The 21789-nt window shown below is 44.2% G+C and overlaps 2 protein-coding genes across 8 annotated transcripts; one reads left to right on the top strand and one right to left on the bottom strand.

Annotated features, from left to right (window-relative positions):
• Positions 1 to 1379: 1379 nt before the first annotated feature.
• ppp6c (protein phosphatase 6, catalytic subunit) lies at positions 1380 to 12002 on the bottom strand. Its single transcript, XM_006640699.3, has 8 exons — positions 11912 to 12002; positions 10788 to 10886; positions 8901 to 8996; positions 6628 to 6693; positions 5825 to 5966; positions 5039 to 5118; positions 4446 to 4655; positions 1380 to 3306 (listed from the first exon to the last, which is right to left on the bottom strand). The coding sequence occupies exons 2-8, from the start codon at positions 10860 to 10862 to the stop codon at positions 3058 to 3060; spliced, it is 918 nt and encodes a 305-aa protein (XP_006640762.1). The 5' UTR covers positions 10863 to 10886; positions 11912 to 12002; the 3' UTR covers positions 1380 to 3057.
• Positions 12003 to 12380: 378 nt separating this feature from the next.
• rabepk (Rab9 effector protein with kelch motifs) lies at positions 12381 to 19315 on the top strand. 7 transcript variants are annotated; one of them, XM_069183520.1, is made up of 10 exons: positions 12385 to 12899; positions 13003 to 13089; positions 13175 to 13286; positions 13468 to 13577; positions 14112 to 14266; positions 14805 to 14957; positions 16590 to 16751; positions 17433 to 17582; positions 18328 to 18477; positions 18979 to 19315. In XM_069183520.1, exons 4-10 carry the CDS (start codon positions 13525 to 13527, stop codon positions 19278 to 19280), a joined length of 1125 nt encoding a protein of 374 aa, XP_069039621.1. In that variant the 5' UTR covers positions 12385 to 12899; positions 13003 to 13089; positions 13175 to 13286; positions 13468 to 13524; the 3' UTR covers positions 19281 to 19315. The 7 variants fall into 7 exon arrangements, with proteins under 7 accessions (XP_069039625.1, XP_069039621.1, XP_069039623.1 ...); XM_069183522.1 differs by lacking the exon at positions 13003 to 13089; XM_069183521.1 differs by lacking the exon at positions 13175 to 13286.
• Positions 19316 to 21789: the final 2474 nt, after the last annotated feature.

Raw genomic sequence — 21789 nt, 5'->3', positions numbered from 1 at the left:
CCCTGATGTGAGTGATCTGTGAGGGACTGGAAACCTGCAGAGCACTGGCTCTGTGGCTAAGGATCTGCACCTGTGGCTGGAAGGTTGCTGGTTCAAATCCCGCAGCCGGCAGGGGGAAATTTGGCCAGGACACTAGGGTTACACCCCTACTCTTTTTGAGAAACACCCTGGGATTTTTAATGACCGCAGAAAGTCAGGACCACGATTTAACATCTCACCTGAAGGACAGCACCTTTTTACAGTATAGTGTCCCAGTCACTATACTGGGACATCCGACCCCACACAGACCTCAGAGTAAGTGCCCCCTACTGGCCCCACTAACACCTCTTCCAGTAGCAACCTCAGCTTTCCCAGGAGGTCACACATCCAAGCAATGCCCAGGCTCACACCTGCCGAGCTCCAGTGGGGCTGCCACTTTTGACTTGTAGGGCGATATGGCTGCTGGCTAGTTACTAGGCTTCCTGACGTTATTTAAATTAAGAGTCATAGAGCAACAAGCCACACTGTCCTCCTGTTTTTAAAAGACATTTGTGTTTTTCATCCTGGGCGGCCCTCGTGGATCTTGAGGGGACACATCCAGTTTCGCACTCAAGGGGATGAGTCTGCCGTTGAGCCTGCAGCCTACAGCTCCTCCACTCCCTTCGCTTGTAATATATTTTTAGTGCTCCAATCATAAACACTTTAGGGCTGACAGCATCTCCATCAGCCCAAGACGGCTTCAATAAATCGAGGACTGCAGTAAGACACGTACCATACTGAACAGTAGGAAATTAAATGCCATTCCTTTCGGAATTCATCCAACTGCCAGCAAGATTAATTTGTCATCGTGTCTGGGGAAATCTGTTCAGACTGTACTATTGCACTACTTTGTTCTAGATGACCAGCAGTCAAAATATTTTTCCTCGCCGTTCTCAAACATTTCTGTGCATCGTGACTCCAGCAAAGTGTTTACACCTGGCTACGAAAAACATTCATTAAACTGTAAATTGCTGAGCGACAGCTTTTATAAAATGATCACATCTGGTGCCCTTATATTACAAGTGGCCTGTATACCCAACAGCACAACTGTGGGTCAACGAATGACGTGAAGGATGGGATTTCGTTTCAGTCAATGTACATATCGTACACGTCCTTCAGAACAAACACAAAACCCCCAGTGACAAACATGGAGATCCAATTTGTAACACCAAAGTAAAACTGCTGGTCGTGCTTAAGGGGTTGCGAATCACAATTAAGAAATGGAAACATATTGCTAAAGTACTAGAAATGGAACAAGTAGCTTCCTACAAAGAACTCCGGGGATACGATCAGGTGTAGGGTTCAAGCAAGGGTGTAGGATTGTGATTCTGTTACTAAAATGAATGAGTCTACAGCACAAGTTGGTTATCATCAGATTAGTTTAATTATTCACAATTTAATTAATACAGGGCCATCCACTCTTCCAGTTTCTTACTGCTTCATCCAATACAGGGCCACAGGGGAGCCAGAGCCTATCCTGCCAAGCAATGGGTGCAAGGCAGGGTACACCCTGGATGGGACACCAGTCCAACACGGGGCTCACAGACGCACGCAAGCACCAGGGCTCATTTTCCCCCAGGAGCAAATTCATCTACCAGAATGTCTTTGGACTGTGGGAGGCAACCAGAGCACCTGGCGCAAACCCACATGAACATGGGGAGAACATACAAACTCCACACAGACAGCCCCCCAGAGCCAGAACTCACCCCAGGGCCCCAGAGCTGCACCCCCACTTTCACTGGATGCCATTTTCAAACAAATTATAAATGGCATTTGAGAACCCAAATATAAAGTTGGACCCACATTTCTGCTAAGAAACAAAACCTCAAATCGATGCAATGATTGCTTTCAATTAATTGACTGCAAACACAGGAAATGAAGGTCTGGATCCACAACCTTTTACTCTCCAACCAAATCCACTATTATTCGAGAATATGGTCAACATTTAAATGACCACAGTTGTGTCAGAATCGTGTTCATTTCGCCTGATCATATCCAAAACAGCTACAGCTCTTACTTATTAAAAGTACAAGTAAAAACACTCGTTTCTGCGCCGGCTCCTTTAAGGCTGACCCAGTAAGATATCCAATAAACAGAAGAACAGTAACGTTATCGGGCGGAAAAATGACTCTTGCATAACATTCCTGATTCTAACAATCCCAACAACATGGGGAATCAAGCAGGAGACCTGCCCTAAAGTCTCCCCACTAACTCCCAGTGCAGGAGGTGACCATCCAGACGCCAAAGGCGAAGAGCTGCTCCACGTACAACCAGCATTCAAAGGACCTTCTGGATGCAGACGTCGACCTGCGAGTGTTGAGGACGAAAGGGAAGGCCTGTGTTCTGAGCCTTTTCCCTGGAGGCTGGGCTGAAGATGGGATACACCATGACATTCCTTAAAGCCAATTTCACTACTCATTAAGCAGCAACAGGGAACGGTGTCAGTGCTACAGGTGGCACAAGGGATACCCTCACACATTACCCCCCACAGTAACACAGGGCTGGTCCAGAAAGTATCAGAACATTCACTGACAAGTTAAGCATCAGGTGTACAACAGTTCTGACAAAAGAATGAAGATTCTAGGGACCATACAGCATGTATAACCCTATAATCAATAGATATGGTCACCTTGTCCTCACAAATGTGTGTGGATCATAATTTTTTTTTAAGGTCTACTACGTTCCATTTGACAGAGCTGTCCAATACGAACGTGGGGAGTAATGCGTTTACAAATACATCTATTATTGCAAAATGTGCACACAAAAAAAAAACATCAAAAAAAGAAAGTGTACACCAAATCCGACAGGGAAGGTGCCGAGATCTTGAGATCTAGTTCCAAAACATTTCAATAAACTTTTAAAAGTCTTTTCCAAGGTATTTAAGGTTTTATTAACACTTTGTTTTTTAAAGTAAAAAAAAACAACGTAAAAGAAAAATTAAGATCTTGATTATAACTTACTTTCCAAGCCCAAAAAAAAACAACAACAAAAAAACAAAAAAGGGGACAAATAATCAGCACTGAGGGGGAGAGAGGAGGTTCAGAGGAAGTAGGGCGTGGTGGTTCTGGGGGGGATGACCCTCTCGGAGTCGGGCACGGCGCGGAACAGCTTGGGTTCCCGCGTGTGGACGTCCTTGAACACCATGATGGAGGCGATGTTTCCACAGCGGTAGCAGTAGTTGGGGGCGGACCACACCGTCACCAGCTTCTCGTCGAACATGAACTTGTAGCCCTCGTGGACCAGCTGATGGGCCCGGCAGATGAGTTTCAGGTTGTTGATGTGAACAAACTGGGGCGGGGGAAGGTGACAGCGGAAGACGCATTAATTCGCAGGACCGGCAGCCTCATGCACACGTCACGATCTACACAGTAAAATCCCAGAAGGGCTGGACGGGCACCTATCGGTTTCCCGGACAGAAATCGACAGCATTTTTTACCATTTAGATCTGCGGTATGTGTTTTACCTTTTGATTTGTCAGTGTTTTTTTTATCAGGCAACGCTCATTTAACCTTGTATTTTGCCAATTCTGTTTCACAGATAAAAACACTAAAACCCTGCCAATTACAAAATAAGGCGAGCTGCTTCTGTCTCACCACAGGTGCGGAGTGTGATATCAGTCCACAGAGCAGTGTTTACAGGTTAGAATAAACCCTTATCCAAGAACCTACAGAACTCGCAATATAGACGCACACCACCTCAGTTTACAGAGGGGATTTGTGCCTCAAACAGCTCGTGACACAAAAGTTTGCATAATGAAAACCTTTTACATGTACTGAAATGGGAATTACATTACATCTCTTTCCAGAGAGCTAGAGAATAACTTGTCGAAATAAGAATGGCATTAAGCTTCAAGATCTAAAACGCATAAAAAAAGAATACACTGTTGAAACTACGGCACGATGCAGTTAAAGGTCAGCGCAACGCAAGTGCCGCAGGTCTCCAGGAGGTCTTTTCAGGCCTTCCTATCACTTCCCAGTTTCACAGCCCCAAGGACAATCCAAAAGCACATCCTGAAACAGGATTCAGGGGTCGCGCCGTCAGTGGAGCAAAAGTGTCTTTGTGCAGTGAACAACATGCTAGAAGACAAGCTTGGCTGCAGCTAAAACAAAAATCAGCCAACAAGCATTCGAAGAGAGAAGTGTTGGATGCATGTAGGTGCACATTCGTCATCTCCATTAACTGTAAAATATTCTTTTTGCCAGAACAGAGGTTTACATAGTATGCAATGTCTTCCTAAGGTTAAGGATATTTTAAATGAATACATTTAATTACATTAATTCTGGGTGCGCTATATGACCCGTATTTCCCTGAACTAAGCTGAGGGACCTTACTATATGCCCAAGTCTTCCACATACAGTAAAACCGTAGTAACCACTGCCGCAGTGCGATCTGTAAAGGAAGGAGAGATGAAAGGTACGGCCGCTGACCTCATTAGTGACCTTGGCCCCGAACAGCCAGCCTGCTCCCCGGGGGCTGATGGCCCACGTGTCCACATCCTCGGGGTCCGACCACACCAGATCGCAGAACGCCCCCTTGTGGGGGATCTCCTGGTTGCGCTCGATGGTGCGGATCTGATCCAGGGTCTTGATGTCAGGAGAAAGGCCCCCGTGGACGCACAGGATCTGTTCGTCTATCAGCTGGACACGAGGCAGACAGAGCACACATCAGGGGCCGCAGAGCTGGGTTTTGGCATCAGAACCTCATTATTACAGACACTTCATATCAAACTCAAAGCACGGCGAGTTTGAATGTAATACGCCAGAACGTGTTAAATCAGAATAGTGTTCATTTAATGACAGGAGGTAACCCACTCCACTGTTATTGTCACTTGCCCCTATTACACTGCAAAAATCAAACATTATGGCGCTAGTTATGAATTAGAAGTGCTTTTTAATTTTGGGGAAAAAAAAAAGGATTTATTTAAATTTGGAAACTGAAAGAAACCGTTTGCATGGTGGTGATTTCTGCGTGGACAGAAGGAGCCTAGCCTGGAGTTACATGACAACAGAGGTGCACTCACAGCTGCTACGGTAAGCATGTCAAACACTTTAGTGCAGTATCGCCAGGCATTTGCATTTCCATACTTGGTTTGGCACTCGTCTGCAAAAAGAAAAAAGAGAAGAATATCCGATTTAAAAAAAATCTATGGCTTCGCTCTGGATGCTACCAATGTTGGTGTAGGTGAGGCACAGGGTATCTCAGAACTAGAGCTTTACAGCTCCAGAGACCAGGGTACTCATCAAAGTAAGATGTAGAGCAAAATACAAGACAACTGGTAATAAAAGACCTGAAGGAAACCTGTAAAAAACTCACTGAAGTGTATTTGGACTGCAAGTATAATTTTTGCCAGATCTAGCGTACAAAGGATTTAGTGAACAGGAAAGGGGGAAAAAAGGAGGTTCAAAATAATGTCATAATTACTATCTGAAGAAATGCCGAATTTTGTCTCGTGAAAATGCTTTACAGAATAAAGCAATGGCTCCTGATGCACATCTACAAACTAAGTTACATTACTTTAAATCTCATTTTAATGACCTTCATTTAACTACACTTGGTCATCTGCAGTTATTTCATAATGGTTCCACAGAAATAACATAGCAATATGTAATCAATTAATGCGCTCAGCTTCTTTTGAACCTTCCGTGCTTAAGATGTCCTCTGACAATGTGCTTACTGTGAGCAGCTACAAAGTTACAATGGCTAGCAATCCGGGTCTGGAATTCCTACCCATGCCTGCAATCCCTCAGCTAATGTATTTTGTTCATATTGGAGTTTCTTGTTTAAGGATTAAAAACGCATCCCTTACCGTAAAAGCCGTACACCTGGGTGATCTGTCGGCTCTCGTGGTTTCCTCGCAACAGCGTGATGCGGTCAGGCCACTTGGCTTTTAAGGCTAAGAGGTAGGTGAAGGTCTCCAGGCTATAATATCCCCGGTCTACGAAGTCGCCCTGCAATAGGAAGGCATGCCATGAGACCTGGGCCACCCAGTCAGGCAGCTCAGACTGGCACAACAGCAGAAGGCAGAACTAAAGAGAAACCTCCCCGCTGAACAGCAGGAGGAAATGTGATCCTTCCCCCTGTCTATTGAATCGACAAAATACAACTTCAGCACTGGATGGCAAACACCAAAAATAATCAATAACATAAAAAGAAGCTTAATCTTTTTTTTTTTTTACACAAAATATGTCAACACCATAAGTACAGCATTTTAGCATCTTTCTATCACGTGAAGTACAGCATAACAGATGAAACAGAAATACTGGGATTCCTTTTCTAACACTTAAAGCAGGCCACCTTTCTGTTATGAGATCTCACATGATAATGAGCTGGCAAGATCAGTTGTTAGACACTGATGTCAGTAAACACAGCATAAGCTTTGCCAGAAGATGCAAGATCACCGAGGTTTCACTTTAAATGGTAAGTGGAAACAGTTACTTTTCAGTGCATATAAAACCAACAACTCTTTTCGGTTAACCCTCGACAGAAGCAGCTCACTTCGGACACGCAGTTAAAACAGGACAAAAAGGACTCTGAGAAACGAAAGCTGCAAATCAACAACGTGATAACCTGCCTGATACACAAAGTGATATTTCCTGCAAAGGATCTTACCATAAAAATGTAGTTTGTGTCCGGAACCTGGCCGCCTGTTCTGAAGAGCTCACACAAGTCATAAAACTGAAAAGGAGAAAAAGAGGAGTTTCTCTGAGGAAGGGCTGAGAACAACTTCAGTAGACCTCAGTTTTACGTTTCATTCCAAAGGAACGGCGCCTTTTTTCACTGGGGCATTAGGAGCCACACAGACTGCAGGGTGAGCACCCTCTACTGGCCCCACTAACACCTCTTCCAGCAGCGACCTTAGTTTTTCCCAGGAGGTCTCCCATCCAGGTACTACCCAGGATCACACCTGCTGATGAGCTCCAGTGGGCTGCCAGTTGTGAGTTGCAGGGTGATATGGCTGCTGGCTTATCTATTTCATTATATTGAAAAATAATTAAAAACAAACCGGAGTGGTTCATTCAAGGGCCTGAACTGCCGTCGTCAGACCATGAAGGCCTTAGGAGGCTGCCCCAGTACCCGAAGCAGTAAAATCCATCAGGGCTAAACGCGTACAGAGAAAAGGATTTTATACAGAGTGCAGCGTATAAACTCTCATTATCCGCAAGTGCCTAGGTTTCAGACAACGACATGTTAAGTTATGTTTTTTTTCTTCAGCTGATCAGAGTTGGGGAGATTAAGTTAACAATGTATTAGTTTTCCACCACTACTCAATGTCTATGTACAACACACCATAGGGCTTAGGTGTAAAGATGAAAATTAATGTTTACAAGCATATCCAAACATACAGAGAAGAACCGAGCCACTGAGCTGGATTTCTGGCCCAGAGAGAAAAAAGGGAGAGAGACCCAACAGCTGCTTCTATCAGTAATTTATCCTTCCTTGACACTACTCAGACTTTACATACAGAGTTAGGTTTGGCTTCATAGTACTACAGCTGGACAAAATACTGTCTTTTTCTTGTTTTACAGTCATGACATGGCATATCTTCCTTAGACTTCATTTTTAACATGTAAAGAAAAAGCATTCAGGACAAAAAGCCTGCCACCAATTTTACTTCTGTTTGTAAGCAAGAAATCTGTTAGCATTATTCCTATCTGAAAATAATCTGCGAGAGCATGTTTACATACTCAACAGAACAGCTTTGGAATTCAATGAGCAGCAGCCAAGAGCTGTAGTCAAGTCAAAATCTGTTACTTTTCCTAATTAGCTCATTCCTCGTTATGCATAAAGGCTAATGTGTGGATTGTGGAATCAGCTGTGAAACCTGCTCTTACTTGTCAGCTGAGACTCAGTGGAAGCTTTAAACACCAGTTTACAATCCCCTTATAAACAGAGAAAAATGCCTGTATAACACAGGTGCAAAATACCACTGAAGAAACTGCAAAAGCAAGAGAAGCTCCTACTGCATATTTAACTAGCTTCAATTTAACACAACCATTTGAAAAATCCCCCTTACAAAATTTCCCCAAAATGCTATAAACATCCAAAAATAAATACATTTAAGCCTGGAGTGCAGTGAAACTGAGTATAATGAGAGGCAGATGGCAGTGTGATGAAATTCTGGGCAAAGATTTGATCCCCAGATCCCAAAGTCATGTTGGGTGTCAAGCAGGAGACTACAATGTGATGGAACTAGAGGAGCGGGCCCTGGTCACACAAAACACCTTCAAAAGCACATACAATAATTACGCGGCTCATCATTGCCCTGAACAGTGCCATTTGCTCCATGGCGTTAAGCTTGTCTGCGCAATATCCCTATTTAAAAACACTCAAGGAAAGACAGAACAAAAACACCTGAGATGAGGACTTTCCAAAGTCGGCGCAGAAAATGTTGATAAGGGCAAACACTGATCAAGCAGCTAAGTGACGCAGGCAGGACTGAGACCATACATACAACAAATAATTGTAATTAACCTTTGAAAATGTGAGTGAGGTGCAATTGGTGGAATATCTTCAACAGGGGCTGCAGAGTACTGCGTTATCTAAGGCCTACCAAAGACAGTACTTCAGCGATCTCCAACCTTTGTCTGAGAGATTTCCACTTCTTTAGGTTTTTAAAGCACTTGGAAACCAAAGTTCACACTAATCCAGACTAGCAAATAACAGGGTTGATTTTGAAATGAAGAGCTCAGCAGGAGTGCAGACCAGAGATCCTGCAGTGTGTCAGATTCGGGCTGTGATCCCGGGTTCGACCGAATCGGATTCAGATGTTGAGATGTCAACCCACGCATGAGGTTTCGTCCATCAGCAAAGAAGACATAGCAATGCAATTTCCCCAACAGTGATGCCGAACTGAAGGATTCTGAAGCAGGGCGTGACAGTACCTGGCCATGTATGTCTCCGCAGACTGTCACTGGGGTGGACACGGGCTGGACATTTGATTCTTCAAGTAAAAGGTCACAGACATAGTCACATAATCGCTAGAGGGAAGAAAAGGAAACCGCATTAAACCTGGACATCTGGATGACTTAACTGCCCATTTTACCATTTTGCTACAATTTTAATCATCATTGCTTTTACTATCACTTTTACTGTGCTGTCTTGCATTAAAAAAGGAAAACACAGACCCACCCCACTATCAGTTCACTGCATGAACAGGGTCTTCTCTAATGGGCAAACTCCTTTCAAACCACTGCAAAACGCTTTCAACCTCAAGCATTTACAAGAAGGTTCTAATTTTTTTTTTTAAACAAAAGTACAATTTGAAAAATTAGGCACAGCAAATTACTCTCCGAAAGCGTTTTGGAAATGTTTTGGCATGAAAGGTTTTATGGGAAAAAAAATACTCATGAAACCGTGAAAGTGATCTAGACATCATAAATTAACCTCATTAAAATGTTTCTAAAAGTAGTCCTAAAAAACGTAAAGCTGGAAGTTTAACACAGTATCATAGACGTCTCTTTGAAGCCTGAACAAATTCTCTCCTGTGGTATTTTACAACACTCTTTGTAAACATTCGGTATCTGATGGAACTGCCGATGATAAAGAGTAAAAAGCACACTTACAAATTACTAAAGGAATATCATCAGCTAACATTATAGAAACCCACGCCCTTTTAACATTCCTGGCCCTGACCGAGGCAGTCAAAAATGAACGTTCTGTTTAAAGACAGCACATTCTGGCTTTCTGGGAGGAGAGAGTTGCTTTCAAGCAGGGTTTCTCACAAGAGAACCCCTGTTCAGGCACAACATCAAATTCATATACAATATTAGGCTAAAATTTGCTATTAATTACAACATATAATCTTTTAAAACAGCCAATTCACAACCCACAGTTTCTTGGGCTCCTCTGCTGTTTCTCTGAGAATATCTAGTTGAAATCTAGGTATCCAAAAGTTTCAACTATTGTTTTAACATATCTAATCTAACTAAAGTATTAATCCACATTCAATTTGAATGTGAATGAAGAAATTAAGATTTTTTTTTTTACTATTCTTACAAAATTGGAGTTGTCACAGTGTGACAAGAACCGGGTGGTGGACTACATCTATGTTTTTAACTGTTTTTTTAACCCTGACACTAGGAGGTGAAAAGGAACTCAAGTACATGGTTAACAAAACTTCAGTCTTGTACTATTAAGTTATTTCGTGGCTTCAAACAGTAGCGGAGTAAACATTTTTAATGCAGATTTAATAGGTTTTAAATTCAGAACTATTTGATAATTATTGATAAGCGTCACTTAAAGAAACAATGTCATATTTTCCAACATAAGGACTAGGAAACTCGTTGGCTGTCCATACACCTGACAGTGCAGTTCAATAGTCTATCCAGGAACATTTTGCAATACCGTGCACTATGTACTACTCTCCTTTCGGGACCTGAACAGAATTGTACGTTCGAGACTAAACCATGATTTTTTTTACCTAGTCATTTGTTAATGGACAAATACGCGCCGTGTTTTTCTCAGCATGTTTCGGCAATTCCTCGTTACTGTGTTTTTTTGCCCTGTCTTCTTCCGGTCTGTGCCCGGCTTCCCTTCCGCATGACTGTTTTACCCATTTATCCTCAGACACACATTTCTGCAGTGAAAAGCATGTGTAAAGATTTAGTTTTGATTCCTCTACGGTGGAAGGGAATAACTGTTAGCTATCAGGCATACCCTATATCCTATCCTCATCTATAATGCCCCCCATGTACAAAAGTCCAAGCTCGATTTAAAAGCGGTGCAATATTAGCGTAATTCAGCTCCCGACAAAATAGTTATCCTCTCACCTTTAAGTCGTTTTCTGGGAGGTATTTGCACTGTCTTGCGATCTCCACATACTTATCTAGATCCAGCGGCGCCATTTTAGGAACAACAACTGTTACAGCCTGCGAAAGGGAAGAGGTAAAACGTCACTTCCGCTGTGTTTTGGCCAGACACTTGCAGTCATTTTTCTCCATCTGATTTAGCAGCAGCCGGGTGCGGTAATCTGCAGTAATTCTGATTGAAATTCGGCTATTTATATACGCTTCCGGCTCATTCGTGTCGCTTGGTGTAGCTTCTCACCCTGTGCCCTGAGGCAGCTTCCCTCTTGCAACAGTTCAGACAAACAGACAGCCTTACCTGTAACAATACACAAGACTTTCAAGACCCTTCTGGGATCTAAAGCTATTCAGATTTCCAAAAATGCCCGTAGGTACCGAACCAGGTATATTTTGACATAGAATCTAATATTAGAGAATTTCTCACGGAACAGCTATGATCCAAAATTGGACTCCCAAGCCCTGGACTCCTGGAGGTTTTCTTGCAGTTAAATGAGGTTTTTCCTTCCCCCTGTGCTGTGCAGAATGTATGTGTCCACAGGATGATAGGCCAGAAAGCTGAAGCAGCATTTGAATGCTGTCTGAGTAGTTCTACACTCAAAATAATGAAAGCTGATCTGATTGAAGAGAAAATCCGCAGTGTTTTGATACAGAACACCTGTGAAATTGACGCTTTATTTAAAACCAGAAAGGATGATCCACCGGTGAAGTGTTAACAATGCCCTTCAAGAAAAATCTAGTATCGGCCACTAAAAGACCCCTATAAACTCCAGCAACATTGGCAAAGGACGCTCATCTGGCAAAACCATGGTTATATACTGTTAGCTGGGGGTCTGTAGAACAGATTTGAACTACTTTTGGAGAGGCACAATTTATTTTTGTGTCAGGAATGAGACTTTTTCCTGTCTAGCAGTGCACAGCTCTGTGTCAATTTGCAAGGAGGAAGTGATATAAAAACAGCAATAGGATTACAAGAAAGCAGAACAATAATGAAGAACGACAATTTCCTATTACCCGTGGGTCTATTTATCACATTCCACCTAGTTTTGAGGATGTAAAAAATTGTTGTTGTGCTATAAATGTGACTTTACCTAGTTCAGACCAACCACAGACCACACCACATCTCCAAGATAATATTCCTTTTTCTTCAACATCCCTTTCCAATTGTGAACTGTTCCATTTTGTCATAGGCAAGATGACAAAAACACAAGAGGCCGCATACACCAACGGGGGTAAATTAATTGTTTCCTAGAGCATGGGTTTCTTCTGTTTTTTATTGCAGCTGGGCTGTTCAAATTTCATCGAATGTCCCAGATTATGCTATTGTTGATGGAAAAACAACAAAACCATCTTGCTTCACAGAATGACGATTTGTAAGCTCATTTTTGACGCGGAAATCGTATAATTACAGTAAGCGCCCAACTATGTGAGAAAGGTATTTGCTGTTGTTACCCGGTGGTGCAATGCAATAAAAATATTTAAACTGATACCACAAGCGAGGGTCATAATGAGACTTTATTACGTCACGTAAACGTGGCATTAAGTTAGAACGAAAACACAGAAACAAAACTCTTCACAAGCGGCGGAGACGCCTCGGTTTGACGGTTTCTCCTGCTTGGTCCACGATGAAGGTCACCGCCGCCGGCCTCCTCCGCAGGACGTCCCAGGGCCGAAGGGGGCAGCTGCAGTTCGCCGTGCTGTCCGGCAGCGGGAGGCCTTTACCTCCCTTTCTCTGCCTCCTGCCCTTTCATGGGGTTTTATGAGCTGTGATGAATCACTGGCGCTCGGCACCGCAACGCCACGCCTGTTGTGTTGAGTGTTGACTACTTTTTTTTATTGTAGATTTTTAGGTTCTTGCCTATTTTGCGATTAGGGGAAAAAAATGACAGATGCATGTGAAAAAATTTAAGATGGCCATACATACATAACCACCTCCAGTACGTCGACGTCACTCTAAAGAAGCTTGTTGGCGTATCCATGGTTTCCTGAATGTCTCATCCCATTGGCTCTGCATGGGAGTGCAAAGGGCAAAGGTGAAAGTGCACGGCGTGTGGTGGCAACAGCGCCTGGAACTGCGGCGTAAGTGTTGATGATGCTATAGACGTAATTTATATGTGACAAAATTTAAATCGGATGGAAGTGCGGGTGGTTTGTTAGGCTTGACCGTTTTACTTCGTGTTAGCATGTCCGGAACGGATAGACTTACAGCTTGCAGCCAGATATTTCCGCAGACGCTTCAGTGTTAACAACGCGATTTAGACGGAGGATGGTAGGTTTGCTGTTGTACATTATAATCAGGCACACAACGGATCTGCTGTGTGCATGGCATGATGTACTTTATCAAAATGTTTCAGCGTATGCCGATAACTATACCTCTATACTTGGAGTTTAAAGAAATCGAGGAGGACGGACGTGTGACATTAAACGTCAGTGCGGATTGAATTTAGCCGAAACCTCTTTGTGACGGTGAGGTGTCTATCTTACAGATATAAGTAGTATCATTTAAAAAAAAAAGTTATTTCAGTTCAATACTCCATCACTCGTTAAATGAAACCTTATGAATTGTGCACGGAGATTTAAGTACCTTGAATGAAGTTTGAAACCAACACATGCTTTAGGCTGATACACGTGCCTTCTGCATGTTTAGGTGGGCTGCTTGTGCGATTTCCTTTGCGTGAAGAGCTAGCACCGTGTTTCCAGATTAATGGAGCTACTTCAAGTACTGGAGCCTGAAGACAAGCCACAAGAATCAACCTGGTCAGTCACAACCTTACCTGGTCTCGGAGATTCTAGGGTTTATGGTAAATGACGTTGTGTCAGTGCATAAAATCCGCTGGTAGGTATTCAAACAAAAGCATACTGAACTCTGAGCTCGTTTGCAGGTAAAACACAACGAGTATATACTGTTTCCAGTAAGAAGTCAAGTCAGATTATTTTTTATTGTTATTCAGTAAGGATAAGGATAATAATCTGCTACAGATTATTAGGTAACATTTCGTTGGTTAATGAAAATGAAAATCCACATGGTGGTATATAATCAGATTCCTATAGTTTATGAATATTACATCTGTCTGAAACTGTACAGCCTCTATTTTCGGTTTAAGCAGTCCGGAGAATCCAACAGCTAAAACATAATCCTGACTTTTTTTTTTTTACATTTCAAGGAATTGTCTCTACTGAGCTCATACCTGGCAAAGCTCTGAAGCAGGGTTTCGCCAACCTGTGTGTTTGTAATGAGAAAGCAGCTCCTTGTGACGATGGCGGTGTCGCATGTTGTGTCTCTGGGTCTAGGTATGCACTGGTGCCCGCAGGGGAGGGGCCGGGCGAGAGGGTTGGCCACACCTGCACCTACATTCCCGGGAAAGATGGACACAAAGGGAAGATTCTCATTGTTGGAGGAGCCAATCCCAATGGAAGCTTTTCAGATTCCTACATCATCGATCTGGGTAGGATTCTCATCCTGAAACCTGGTTAGGGGACATTTGAAAGGCGGCAGTTCTATGCTATAGACACTGCATGTTTTGAGCTTGGTCTAGATATCAAGAGATCTCAATGAATCTAGCTTAGGGTTCTAGGGTGGGGGGTTTAAATATCTGTGTCCCAGTCAGTCACTGTAAGAAATAAAGACTTGATTAAGCCCAAGGCATACCTTTGCCGGTATTATCCCTTTCTTTTCATGGATTACAGATGCTGGCTTGTAAAACGAATAACTGAGGCGCTAGTTTGCTATTGCACCATACAGCAACTCCTAGGCTGACTTCGAGGTGCAGTGTTTATGCACACAGTTTCCGTGCGTGTCCTGTTTTATAGCGCTCGGTGAACGGAAACTGAAAGGTCGCTTTGTGGCCCTTGATAGGAAAGCGGTTCTCATAATCTTTTTAAATGGCATGATTGTGCAGAAAAAAAACAAAGCAGAGCTTCCCCAGCGACAGGAGACAATCTGAAGACGTTGACATTTCATTTTTCAATTCATCCGTGGGACAGATGCCCACGAGTGGGACGTGCCGGCCTGGGAGGGCTTGCTGCCCAGATACGAGCACTGCAGCTTCGTCCCCCAGAGCAGACCTGGCAGCCTCTGGGTGTTTGGAGGGGCGGAGCAGAATGGCAACCGTAGCTGCGTGCAAGAGTTACAGATGGGTAAAAGCACTTTGGTACCAAGCCTGGGAACAGCTCCAGTTCAATTCTCTCTGACAGTTAAGTAGCTGCATTATTACTGCAGTTATAGCGATTAGTGTGGATGTTTGCACGTAGAGGCAGCAACACCCTGTTGTTGTTTCCGTAACATTAGTCGTTTACAGGACAGGGCTGTTAGCCTTGAACTTGAACTTGAACTTGAACTTTATTGCCATATGTAACCGGTACTGGTACAATGGAATTCTTACTTACAGAAAGTCTCTCGATTATAAAACAAGTGTAAAAAACAAAACAAAGTGCAAACAGTGCATCAAGACAATGTACAAACAAACAATAGACAATGTGCAAGTAAACATGCAGACAGTTTGAATGTAAACAATACAGACGTGTAAACAATGACTGGAGACGTACAATTAATAAATTACAATGAGGTAGATGGTGATGGTGTAGGTGTGGTCCGAGGGGGATGGCTAAATGTGTTCGCCAGTCTCACTGCTTGTGGATAGAAGCTATTGAAGAATCTAGTGGTAAGTGTCCATATGCTCTTATATCTCTTGCCTGAGGGCAGTGGGGTGAAGAGCTCATGCCCTGGGTGGTGACTGTCCTCTGTGATGGCCAGAATTCTACCACGGCAGCGGTCCTCATAGAGCTGTTTAATCTCGGTGAGACCGCTGCCGATGATCTTCTGGGCCATATTGACCATTCTCTGCAGTGCCTTTCTTTCTCGCGAAGAGGTGTTGCCATACCACACGGTGATCCCGTTGGTGAGGACGCTCTCGATAGTGCAGCGGTAGAAGTTCACCAACACATGTGTTGGCATCCCCCATCGCTTGAGGCACCTCAAGAAATAAAGGCGCTGCTGAGCCTTCTTCATGATAGAGTCAGTGTTCACAGTCCAGGTTAGACTTCGAGTCCCTCCAACAGCACAAGCTCAGGCTGTCGAGTGGAAAACGCGCTCTGTACGTTACCGCTGTTCATGTCCTTGACTGCTCGATATAAGCGCCCATCAAACCCAAAACCTTCTTGTTCATTCTGTTCTTAGTTTTAGTGCCTCACACACCCTATTCTTGATTATTAATGAGTTCTTAATAACTTGATTATTATTCCCTCTGCATACTAATGGCTGGGCCCCCTGACTAGCTCTGCTGGTAGAGCATGAGACTCATAATCCCAGGGTAGTGGGTTTGTGTCCCACCTCGGACGCCAGGTCCTCCACGTTGGAGGTTGTGCACAAGGCAGTCAAGGACATGAATAGATAAAGGACTTTTTTTTAGAAAACCGGTCGCATCTTTTGTGTTAAAGTCAATTTTTCAGCTGTATTTACCTATATATTCAGATGCAAGAGGGGCAGAACAGCGGTAACGTACAGAGCGCGTTTTCCACTCGACAGCCTGAGCTTGTGCTGTTGGAGGGACTTGTCCTGATGAAAGTCCAGACGGAGCCTGGAGAATCCAGGAGAAACCACAGGGCGATCAGCTAGGTGTTTGAACGCCTGTTTGTTTCTGATGCAGAAAGATTGAGGGATCTGAAACACAGCTCTATGCTGCTTCAGCCTAGGTTGGAATTTTCTGAGTAGCCCCTGTGTGACACCTCTCTCCCCTGTGTGACACCTGTCTCCCCTGTTCCTGTGTCCAGAGGCAGGTTCATGGAGGAGTGTGAAAGTCTGTGGGACACCTCCCTCGGCTCGGACCTATCATACTTGTTCTGCCTGCATCGGGGACAGGCTGTATGTCTTCTCCGGAGGGGACCAGGGAGCTGCACCTGTCTCAGACTCCCAGCTTCACGTCTTCGACTCAGGTGTGTCGGAGTAACGGGATTTTGATGGGCGTTATTTGACCAGCCCAGATCTGACCAGCTCTGTGTCACCAGCTGTAAAAGGAGGTTCGATATATTTCAATATCTGGAACCCCAAAACGCTCTTTGGATTATATAGTATAGTACGTACTAGATGTCCATCAAGATTTTTTCCTCCATTGCAATATTTCTTGTACTTCCTTTTTTTTCCCCAGTGTCTAACACGAAACCAAAACTGCATTTAAGCGAAAGGCTTAAAACCTTTTCATATTCAGAAAATGAGGAGCAAGCACAGTTCTTGGCCACACATTTAAATATAGAGACATTTTAATATAATACAATAATGAAAGTTCCTTACACTTCTATAGCGTTTTTCTGGAGACTCCACTCAAAGCGCTTTACAGGTGATGGGGATCCCCTCCACCACCAGTGTGCAGCCCCACCTGGATGATGCGACGGCAGCCATAGTGCGCCAGTACTCTCCCCACACACCAGCTCTCAGTGGGGAGGAGAACAGAGTGATGAAGCCAGTTCAGAGATGGGGGGATTATTAGGAGGCCAGGAGGCCGGGGTAACACTCTTTTTGAGAAACGGCCTGGGATTTTTAATGAACACACCAGTTTTCTTGTCTGTTCAAAGTAATTCTCCCCCTTCTCACTGGTGGGGGCGCTTTTTCTGTTGCAGCATCTCTGACGTGGTCTCAGCCACAAACTCAGGGCAAACCACCCTCCCCAAGACACGGCCACGTTATAGTTTCTGTCGGCTCCAAGCTCTACATTCACGGCGGCTTAGCTGGAGAGGCGCTCCACAGTGACCTGCACTGCATCGACACCAGTAAGTGCGATCCAGCCGGACTGCTTGTTGAGCTGTTTGTAGGACCAGCAGGAGCTGTGCTGCACATGATGTCTTATTTCAGGGGCGTCCACACGGCTGTTTTTGTATGTAGAGCCGAGACATGTCATCGTGTTTCGGCTTTTAGGCTGTATCATTTGAAGCAGGGTGTTTTTTTCTCCGTTGTAACACTGTGGGAGGGGGAGGGGCCGCAGCGGACACCAGGGGCACTGGTGTGACGAAAACTGGGGGGAACAAAAACACCCATAAAGGGGGAAAAACCAAAAGCAAGAAGTAAAATATGCTGCCTTGCACAGTGGCGTCCACGTTCCAGGCTGCACTGTCCACGTTTATCGGGGTCCTGTCTGGGGGGGGAAGTTATTTGCTTTGAACGGTGGGATCCAGCCTGGATTATCTCTGTTTAGCGGGGTCCAGATTGAAGAAAAAAGAGCCAGGCCAAAAACAGAAGAAAACTCAACCTGCCCTGGTGAATCCTTGCAACCAAAGGAGAAAATAAAAGGACAACGCTCCCTCCACAACCCCCTCCGGGGCTATCGATGGAAGGTTCTCCCCTTGCGGGGAGGAGCTCAGTGTGTCCCAAAGGGCCCCACACAGCTGCGGCTCGTCCTTCACTAGCTTAATCCAGGGCCCCACACTGAACACGCCCCGCTACGATCTGTTCTGATTGCGAGCTGTATGCCGGTCAGCCTGGGACTGAGGGCTTGTGTTTTTGCGGCCTGTCTTCCAGCGGACATGAGATGGGAGAGGGTGAGAGCGAAGGGAGACGTGCCCCCTGGCTGTGCGGCCCACTCTGCGGCCGCCCTGGGAAAAGTCATCTACATCTTCGGGGGCATGACCGCGGCCGGGGCCGTCAACTCCATGTACAAGTTCCACATCGGTAAGACGGACACGCCGAACGATCCCGTTCCCTTTCCCTTTCAAAGAATCTTGAGTTAACTTCGACTTGTCGAGTAGTCTTCATTCCTCAGTTTTTGTCCTCCGACTCTACGGCTGAGAAATACAGGTCATCTGAGGTTATTATTATAATAATAGCTTACACTTATATAACACTTTCCTGGACACTCCACTCAAAGTGCTTTACAGGTAATGGAAAATCCCACTTCCACCACCAATGTGCAGCCCCATCTGGATGATGCGCCAGTCTGCTCCCCACACACCAGCTCTCAGTGGGGAGGAGAACAGAGTGATGAAGCCGATTCAGAGATGGGGATTATTAGGAGGCCATGACTGGTAAAGGCCAGGGGGAAATTTGGCCAGGATGCCGGGATACTCTTTTCGAGAAACATCCTGGGATTTTTAATGACCGCAGAGAGTCGGGACCTCGGTTTTCCTTCTCATCCGAAGGGTGACGTGTGGGGCTTCTTCTCTCCCTGAGCAGACCGGCAGCGCTGGACCCTTGTCACGTTCGGCGGAGCCCTGCCCTCGAAACGCCTGGACCACTCCATGTGTGTCGTTCCCTGGCGCCTGAGAGCCAGCGGTGACGTCTCAAGGGCGCTGGCAGACACAGGTGGCGGTGGAGACAAAGACGACCCGGCAGAAAGCTTACCCAGAAGACAGCAGGAGGAGAACAGCAGCCTTTCCAGCCCAGGGGAGTTTGTTCATCTGTGTTTTGTTTTCGGGGGCATGGACACCGAGGGGAACATTTATAAGGACTGTGCTGTGGCTGTTCTTAGTCAGTAGAAAGTCTCAGTTCCATAAAGGAATTTCAGAACTGACCCAGTTTGTTCTGTAATTTGTGATTACCGCCCCCAAGGATAAAAATAAAGCCCTGTATTAGATACCAAGGAAGGTTAAGAGGAGTGTATGTCGGAACAGATACGCAGCACGGCGCAGGAAAAGTCTAATTGTAGCACCCCAGAGCTCAAGAACTTGTGTTGAGGCCCAAGCCCCAGTTTTATATCATTATACGTACATTATCATTATACCCATTACCTGTAAAGCGCTTTGAGTGGAGTGTCCAGAAAAGCGCTATATAAGTGTAAGCAATTATTATTATTATTATTATTATATCATGAATACAACAAAAGCTGAAACAGAAAAGAAACAACAAACAGTTTTACAAACAAAACAAACACAGACCTTTACTGCTTTTCTCCAAACAAAAACACAAAACTACATGCTTTTGTCCAAACATACTCCAGCACTCTGACCTGGCTCAAGAAACAACGCACGTCCCCTGATGGGAAGTCTTCCACAAACTATCTTGCTACTCTCTCTATTCCCTATTTACATGAAACAAAATAACAAATTCAAAATGAAAGAGAAAAGGAGAAAGTCAGACGCAAGAGGCACTGTGAACATGTCAAGAAAGCATCACAGTTTTAGTCCATTAATGAGCACAAGCAGACAAAACCACAGAGACAAACTCCTGTAAAGGCTGCTATGTTATGATTTGACAATTGGTATATAGGGAAATACCAGGAAATTCCTCCTATTCATGTGGAACATCAAGACCACACCTCCTCTCTCTCAGGTGTGAAACTAGCATTTAAAGCAAAATCAGAGAAAGATGAGCACCCAGTGGTCATAACACTTGACTAGTTTTTCTTCTAGAAAAACTATTTGCATTAAAATGGAGGCTGCAAGGAGTACATACAGCTGCTTAATAGTGTAATTGGGGACTATGAACTTTCTGAATTAAGGTCAGAGGGCAGTTATGAACATTTTACAATGCATATTGCTCTAATGTAAATTGTTCAGATCCTTTGGTTTATAGCTTGTGGTGGCAAGATCCACTTCCATCCTGTTAGAGGTATGTTAGTTTACATTTTTGTAGATGGACACAGTAGAAAGATTTGGATTCAGTATTTTCTGGATTCTTCTATAGTCATTACCAACCTGTGGAGATCGATGACCATTAGCCAGCAGTGACCTTCGCCATTGTGATGCTTCTTGGAGTCTCCTGGGTTTCTTGTAGTGCAGTTATATCCTTGGTTTACTTATTTCATCAACATACTTGTCAGCGATTCCCAATTCTACACGTGCAGGCCCAAACACTTGCTAATTGTTGTTCCGACCCTTAGTTGGCTTAATAGGTTTAATTGTCTTAAACCTTGCAACAATAAAAGGTCAGGTCCATTTGACAAGTAACCTAAAATCCCAGATTTGTGAGCAAAACAAAACTCATAAACCCACCCAAACTTATTAGCTCAGTTAAAGCTTCAATAAGGCAATTAAGCTAAACTGGAATGAGAATCAGGACAGGTGTGGTCATCATGGTTCAGGGTGAGAAACCAGTTCTCAGGTTTAAGTCATTTTATTGATGTGCTTTACTGCAAAAAGTCAACTATTAAAAACCTCAAACCTCATTAAGTCTGTTTAGATTATCTGACAAGCAGCAGAATGCGTAGCAGTGCTGTCCTGCAGCACCCAGGTCCTGGGTTCAATTCTTTAGGGTGTGCTGTCTGTGTGGAGTTTGCATGTCCCCCCCACATTCACATTTCCTTCCACATACTGGTAGGTGAATTGGCTTCTAGGAATACTGGCTCCAGTGTGAGTGTGGGCATGTCTGTATGGCTGCTCTGGGATGGACTGGTGTCCCATCCAGGGTGTATCCTGCGCTTGTACCCATTGCTTGCTGGGAGAGGCTCCTGCTTGCTGGTTTGGAAGAAGTGGACAGATGGTTGAGGTTAAACTACTTGTTTAAACAAAGCCAAAGAGCCTCCATGAATCAGGTTCGTCAGCCCTGTTGAATTACCTCTTTATACCACAGTGAACTTCAGTCTTCTATTGCAAAGGGCAGAATGTCATACATGTTGAATCATATTTAAAGGATACACAGGTGTGAAAGATTTAGGGAGAATCTATAATTCAAATCTGCAGTGTCTCACATTTCCATCAGAAAAATGTGAGAAGGCATTTCTATACACACACCAGTTCTCTGAAGAAAACTGGTCTTTCAGAGAAGTCCTTGAGTTTGAATTTTCCTTCTCAATGAGTTCCCTGCCTCCCCTATTCAACCTGGTCAGAAGTAGTGTTTCTGGATGAAATATTTTTTAGTTCACACGTTGGGCGTCTATTCCTGCAAGCAGGAATGATGAGGATGGGTCCCATTACTGCAGCTTTCCCCCAGTAAACGCCAGACATACTTCTTATCAAAATAAAAATCCACGTTTAACAGTCTCGGGTATGAAGAAACCATACTAAACATAAGCAGCTTTCAAACTGAAAAAAAGATTTAAACCACTCA

Source organism: Lepisosteus oculatus, chromosome 24 (assembly GCF_040954835.1).
Source record: "Lepisosteus oculatus isolate fLepOcu1 chromosome 24, fLepOcu1.hap2, whole genome shotgun sequence".
Taxonomy (NCBI): Eukaryota; Metazoa; Chordata; class Actinopteri; order Semionotiformes; family Lepisosteidae; genus Lepisosteus; species Lepisosteus oculatus.
Note: the sequence above shows the minus strand (reverse complement) of the source record. Positions and strands in the feature narration are given on the sequence as shown.